We start from the raw sequence: 6,000 nt of genomic DNA on the forward strand, positions 1-6,000 counted from the left end.
TGTACTGATCATCCATCTGAGACAAGAACCTGAGACTGTCCAAGACTCGTCTTGCTGTCTATAACCGAGCGTTTCCCTGTCACGATACGAGAAACGCCCATTGAGACAGCTGTGTTTCAAGCTTTGTAGAAACTGTTCGCACTGTCTCGGCGAGTGTTGGGGATGAGAGTGCGAGGAATGGAAGTGTAGGTTCAAACAAGCTTTGCACCGCCACAGGTTGCCGATCTCAATAGGCTTGGCAGAAGTGCGTGTTGAGTGATTGGATAAAACCTTCGGGTTGCTTATCTTGATGTGAGATCTTATCTGTCGTGGTGGTGTTGGGAGTGTAGGTTGTTGATGTTACGTTGGGGGCTGTAAGATACGATCATGTGATCTTGGCATGAAGGGCACTTCACATTGTTCGGGATATGATCTCACAAGTTTAGCTATATGCAGACCGTGTTGCGGTTCCGTTGATCTTAATTATTCTGTAATAAATCACGTTCTCGTACTGGCCCTTCTAAAGGCCCTACATGTGTGCAGAAACTCCTCCGCGTCAAACAACATGCAGGAGAATGTCATCTTTACCCAAGAACTAGGCCAACATTGTGCGGATGTTTGTTCAGAAAGCAAGCAATTGACGACACTAAAGGTCTGGCAGGTATATGGCACAAGAGAAAGAAGATTGTTGCAATACGTACTATCTATTCAAGGCTACCTGCATAGGTTTGCCAACTCGCTTCCGAAATGCTCCTCCTTAAAACTCGATATAGTCCACATCAAAACGATGTTCCTGCTTCCGAGATCCAACCCGACTGTCCCATTGTTACCTGCCTATTCATCGTGGCCATCATATACCTTCCCCTCCAGCTGCTTCTACGTAGAACGGAATAGTTTTGGAAGGAAGCGTTAGCCAAACAGGAACATGATCACTGCATCAGCATTCATGGCATTCAGGACAACTCTTCCTGCCCGAATATAATGCGAAACTGGATCACGTCATCTCAACAGTCATCGTAGAAGTCGATGGAATTGGGCAGATACAGTAGTGACGTTTCTCAGATCGCGTCTTGCCAGAGCACATCATGTGAATAGTGTTGTGATCGCTCCGAGACTCTGGGGTCCTTTGCTGGGCTACTTTCGGTTTCTGTACTTCACTTGATAGGTCATGATACATTGCTTTAGTATTGTAATTTATTCGCCAGGTCATGATACACCGCTGCCTCGTCGGGCATGGCGATTGACCTGTGATGACCAAACTGACAATGAGACGCTGAGGATTGTGATTTGGGTAGGTATGTACTTGCCATCTGGGCAAGTATACCGCGCGTTGGACGATTAAGAAGAAGTTGACAGTTGCGAGCGTCCCATGATGTCCTTCCTTAGCAGCCATATGCATGATGCTCCTGCTGTCTTTGCTCTGAGTCTCCTGAATCAACAGATATTCAATACCCTCAAGTCCCCAGTCCTCTCGTTCTTCTTTTTCTTCTCTTCATCAACCATCAACACAATGCCGTAAGTAACTCTGCCCTTGAATTTCGCCAACTCTTCCTCTACCTCTTCTCACTATATCAACGGCTAACATACTTTATTAGTACCCGTAGGTCCACTCAAGATCGCATCATCGCCGCCCGCATCGCCCTCAACCGAGCCATCCGAGCCCAACGCCTAGACTACATCAACTGCCGAGAGGGCGCCAGAGGTCGAGTCTCTTTGCAAGAGTGGCAGCGGGCCCTTGCCATCTGGCAGGACGCCCAGTCCTGGATTGTGTTGCTCCGCCGTTGGATCCGCCTTCTGCAGTCCCGACTTTGAGCTGGTAAGTCAAAATGTTTTCTTCCTGTCAATATTTCCTTTTCCCACATCACTGCCCTGCCAGTGAAGCTCTCTTAAGTAAGTTGAGTGGAGGCGCCAAGCGGCCCAGGACGACGATCGAGCACCTTTTCGTGGTGTCCTGGATAAGTAAGCCGAGATGGCTGAAACTAAGACTCGATCATTTCACCAGTTGTTTTGAATGTTGATGATGGTGATTGATATGCTTATGACGAATATGCTTTTGCTCGTAGTAACATTGTGAGTCATCATTTAGACCTTAATTAGTTTTGAATAAGCTTTTCTCAATAAATATTTACTTTCTTTGAAACATCATGACTCCTCCGCTTTTGGTGACCTTGTCGTTGTATAAAAGGCAAGCTTGTTCTCCGCTATGTTCTGTGAAACTCATCTCCCACACCTCGACCCAAAACGCCAAAACTTGGACATCCAAATTTACCAACCGAACTAGAGATGGCCAGTAATCAAGGTTCCTGGAGTCGCCTACCTCCCGAGATTCAAATGGAAGTCATTCGTTTCTTGCCAAGTGTCGGCGGGAAGTGCAGTGAGCTTGCAACCGTTTGCCGAGCCTGGCAAATAATCCTCGAACCGCTTAACTTTGCAGAGATCAGCCTGACAGTACCGCGCCTTATGGACCCCAAATCCCGAGACATTCTATCCAGAAAGAGAGACCTCATCCGCTATATCTGGTTTCGTATAGAGCTGAAGGACTATGATTGCATTCGATGCGGCAATGAAGACTCTGACTTAGACGGCTTAGGTGATGTCAATAATCAGTTTATTACAGATGCGTTGGAAGGCCTGTTTACGATGTTAAGCGTATGGGAGCCTCGTGGTGATTTGGTACTCGATATCAGTGTCTATTCGCCTAGTGACGATAAGCACTGGTTTAAGTACCTAACTTTCTACTCAGACACCGATCAAGCCGAGTGCCCGCCCGAATACGAACGAAACGACCCGGCTCATGGATGGATTGATGGACGACAAACCATGGCCCCAACCTGGATGGCTACCGAGCGCGTATTTGAAGAGATCTTTGATACAGGACCTTTCGACGATGAAACACTCGAGGTGGAATGGTGGAGGAGTCTCCCCTTGGTACCTGCCGTCGGTAGCGTGCTATTTCGTCAACAAACTCGCAGACGATGGAGGCCAGTGACACTCGCGAGCATGTTGACACGTTTCCCAAATATCAAGGAACTTTGTTATGAGCCTTGGAGAGAATTGGACATGATTGAGATTTTAACCGACGGCTGTACGTACTTGGGAACTTAATTCAGTTCATGGCTGCTGACTAATCTCACAGATACTGGAAAACTAATCGAATCCTTTTCCTCGACACAATTATGCAGGCTGACCATATTCGAGAATTTCAAGGAGTCTTACCGAGATGAATGGCAGAGGGGGACACGTCGACCATGTCCTGCTGTCAGAGTTCCGGATCCTGCCGTAACCCAGAAGCTTGCCCGCGCTAGCTTGCATCTCAAAACACTATCTGCCTCTTTCATGGTCGATGCCGATCACTTCTTCGCAGCACGTCAACCCTATTGGACATGGGATGTACTGACGTCACTTGCGTTAACATCAAGTATCCTCACCAACGATGCAGACCCTATGGACATAAATAATATGCTCCAAAGCGCCGCAGCCGCAGCCCTCAAGATGCCAAGTCTGGATATACTAGAGATATGGAACGGTAGACGAGGTTTAGCAATGGTCTTTCAGTACAAGAAGAAACCGGCGATTCTCACTATCCGAGGGACATGGGAGCTTGAACTAGCGCCCGAGGTTAGGCGAGCGTGGGATGCGGTCGCTCACGAGGAGGTTGTCGTGCAAAGGTCGTTGATCGATTTGGATAAAATACGAAGCCATGGGGATGCGATCCGCGAGTTGGGATTATCTGCCGAGGTTGTTCGACCTGTCTCGCTACAACAAATCCTGATCGAAAATCGGTTTCAGGTATGAGACTCGCGTGGTTGTGGGGAGCCTTCCAGTCTCCCGGCCAGCTATGGTATTAGCTGGCCGAGCAAGGAGCTGGATCCAGGCACAGTATGGATGTCATAGTGCACTTTGACGGTATGCATAGATCCATAGTGCTTTAATCTCTAATGTCTTCAAATCCGAAACGCCATGTGTGGCTATTACCCCTCAGTAAGCGGGCTTCACTTGATTGCACTAGTATTGGGGACACTTATGCTTGTTCCAGACCGCTATACCACGCGTGGGATCAAGGGCGTAGGTATTCGTTTATAAAACTGCACCGAACCTCCGACCTTCCAGATGTTACAATCTCAAGGTCGCCCCAATTACCCAAGATGTCACCAACAAAGGCTTCTGTTCACGAGCACCTCTTGGGTCTCTATCGCGAATATCGTCAAACACAAGACATTGCTGCTAAAGCTATTTTCTTCTCCACGCAATGTCATCAAGTATGTCGTACAGACCCATCCTATGCAGCAAAGAACAGTGACACTATCATCAAATATCTGTTCGAAGCTGGCCCCGTTCTCGAAGACATCTATCGAAAAGCAGGCTGGCTCCAACAGCAAACCCATGCCCCCCCAAGGAGCTTTTATTCGGCACGACCTCTTAACAGCACTGAGATGACAGATTTTGGGACCATGAAGGAATTGGCACCTGCTGGCTTTGACTCAGTCGAAGACGTGAAGAACAAAGCGAAGAACGAGAAATGGGAGGGGCTGAGGGTTAACATGTGGACCCAAGATGAGAATGACAGGGGAATCTTGGTCAAGGTCCAGTACTGGTGGCGCATAGAACCTTTGGGGTCAGAGGATGGTACATGGAAGCAGATACTCCATGATATCTTGTACCTGGGGCCGAAAGATGGCACGGAGAAAGATGGAGGCGGTGAGGTCATTGAGGAAAAGTGATCACTTGGACAGTAGTTCATTTGAATGGTATCATATTGTTATTTCAATGTCTATCGTCTTTTCCTTTATGTCTGAGACATACCCGAGCCTTGCTTTTTATCTATTTAAATGATAACCTGGTGTGTAGCAGGCTTTTCAGCCTCATCGCCAAAGATGTTGACGTTCCATCGAGGCTTGTCTGTAGCGCGTGCATGGTCAGTAATGCAACTTTCGATAAATCAGTAGATCAACTTACTGGCGACGTAGGGAACGTTGTATCGGCGCTGCTGCTTGCCAACCTCCTCAACCTCCTTGATGTCGGACTCGGAAAGGTCGATCTCCTGGAAGTTCTGAGCAATGCGCTTGGGGGTCACGGACTTGGGGATGACACTGTGGCCGCCAACCTGGGCCCAAGCAAGGCTGTAAAAGTAAAAATTAGCACTGGTACTCCTTAAGAGCATAAACAATGTCATTGATGCGACGTACAGGACTTGTGTGGGTGTGACCTCGGTGCCCTTCTCCTTGGTGAGACGCTCAGCAACGGCCTTGACCTCGGGGTAGGTGAAGAGGAGAGGAGCGTCGACCATGTTGTTTCCAAAGGCCTAAAACTACAGTTAGCATTGAGAAACTTGGGTATTAATACTGTTGACATACGGAGTAGGCGGTGACGTGGATGTTCTTCTCCTTGCAGTAAGCGATGAGCTCAGGCTGGATGAGGAGAGGGTGGCGCTCGATCTGGTTGGCAGCAGGGGTGACGCCAGTGCCCTTGATGAGGGCCTCGAGCTTTGCAATGTGTTAGCATATAGATCCTCAATATGATAGATTCAGAGATAACTTACGTGCTCCTTGGTGTGGTTGGAAACACCGACGGCGCGGGCCTTGGACTTGGGGAGTTCGGTCATGGCTACACATGATATTGTCAGCCAACTAAATGTACCATTTTGAGATGAACTTACCCTTCCATGTGTCAACAATGGAGATGCTGTCGTCGATCTCGACATCGCCATCAGGCTCGTTTCCACCGGTGAGGGGGAAGAGGTCCTGGCCGACGTGCTTCTGGCTGCCCTTGAAAGAGACGGGGAAGTGGACGAGGTAGAGCTGCGCATGTTAGTTTGTGCGTTGGTGAATCGATGACGAGTACTTACGTCAAGGTACTCGAGGCCGAGCTCCTGGAGGCAGTCATCGAGAGCGGCGGCGACGACCTTGGGGTCGTGCTGGGAGTTCCAGAGCTTGGAGGTGATGAAGACATCCTCACGCTTCAGGCCGGGGATCTCGGCGAAAGACTTCTTGAGGGCCTCGCCGATCTCGGGCTGGTTTCCGA

At 48.9% G+C, this 6,000-nt stretch overlaps 3 protein-coding genes across 3 annotated transcripts; 2 read left to right on the forward strand and 1 right to left on the reverse strand.

The window, feature by feature from the left end:
• Nucleotides 1-1,351: 1,351 nt before the first annotated feature.
• Nucleotides 1,352-1,791, forward strand: FGSG_03222 (uncharacterized protein; the record flags this gene model as incomplete). The annotated part of the gene is made up of 2 exons (XM_011324231.1): nt 1,352-1,494; nt 1,584-1,791. The coding sequence occupies 2 exons, from the start codon at nt 1,352-1,354 to the stop codon at nt 1,789-1,791; spliced, it is 351 nt and encodes a 116-aa protein (XP_011322533.1).
• A 471-nt stretch (nt 1,792-2,262) lies between these two features.
• FGSG_03221 (uncharacterized protein) lies at nt 2,263-3,964 on the forward strand (the record flags this gene model as incomplete). Its single annotated transcript, XM_011324232.1, has 3 exons — nt 2,263-3,064; nt 3,116-3,768; nt 3,896-3,964. The coding sequence occupies 3 exons, from the start codon at nt 2,263-2,265 to the stop codon at nt 3,962-3,964; spliced, it is 1,524 nt and encodes a 507-aa protein (XP_011322534.1).
• Nucleotides 3,965-4,804: 840 nt separating this feature from the next.
• Nucleotides 4,805-5,928, reverse strand: FGSG_12483 (aldehyde reductase 1; the record flags this gene model as incomplete). The annotated part of the gene is made up of 7 exons (XM_011324233.1): nt 4,805-4,878; nt 4,936-5,099; nt 5,166-5,281; nt 5,334-5,462; nt 5,519-5,583; nt 5,636-5,739; nt 5,825-5,928. The coding sequence occupies 7 exons, from the start codon at nt 5,926-5,928 to the stop codon at nt 4,805-4,807; spliced, it is 756 nt and encodes a 251-aa protein (XP_011322535.1).
• Nucleotides 5,929-6,000: the final 72 nt, after the last annotated feature.

Source organism: Fusarium graminearum, chromosome 2 (assembly GCF_000240135.3).
Source record: "Fusarium graminearum PH-1 chromosome 2, whole genome shotgun sequence".
NCBI lineage: Eukaryota > Fungi > Ascomycota > Sordariomycetes > Hypocreales > Nectriaceae > Fusarium > Fusarium graminearum.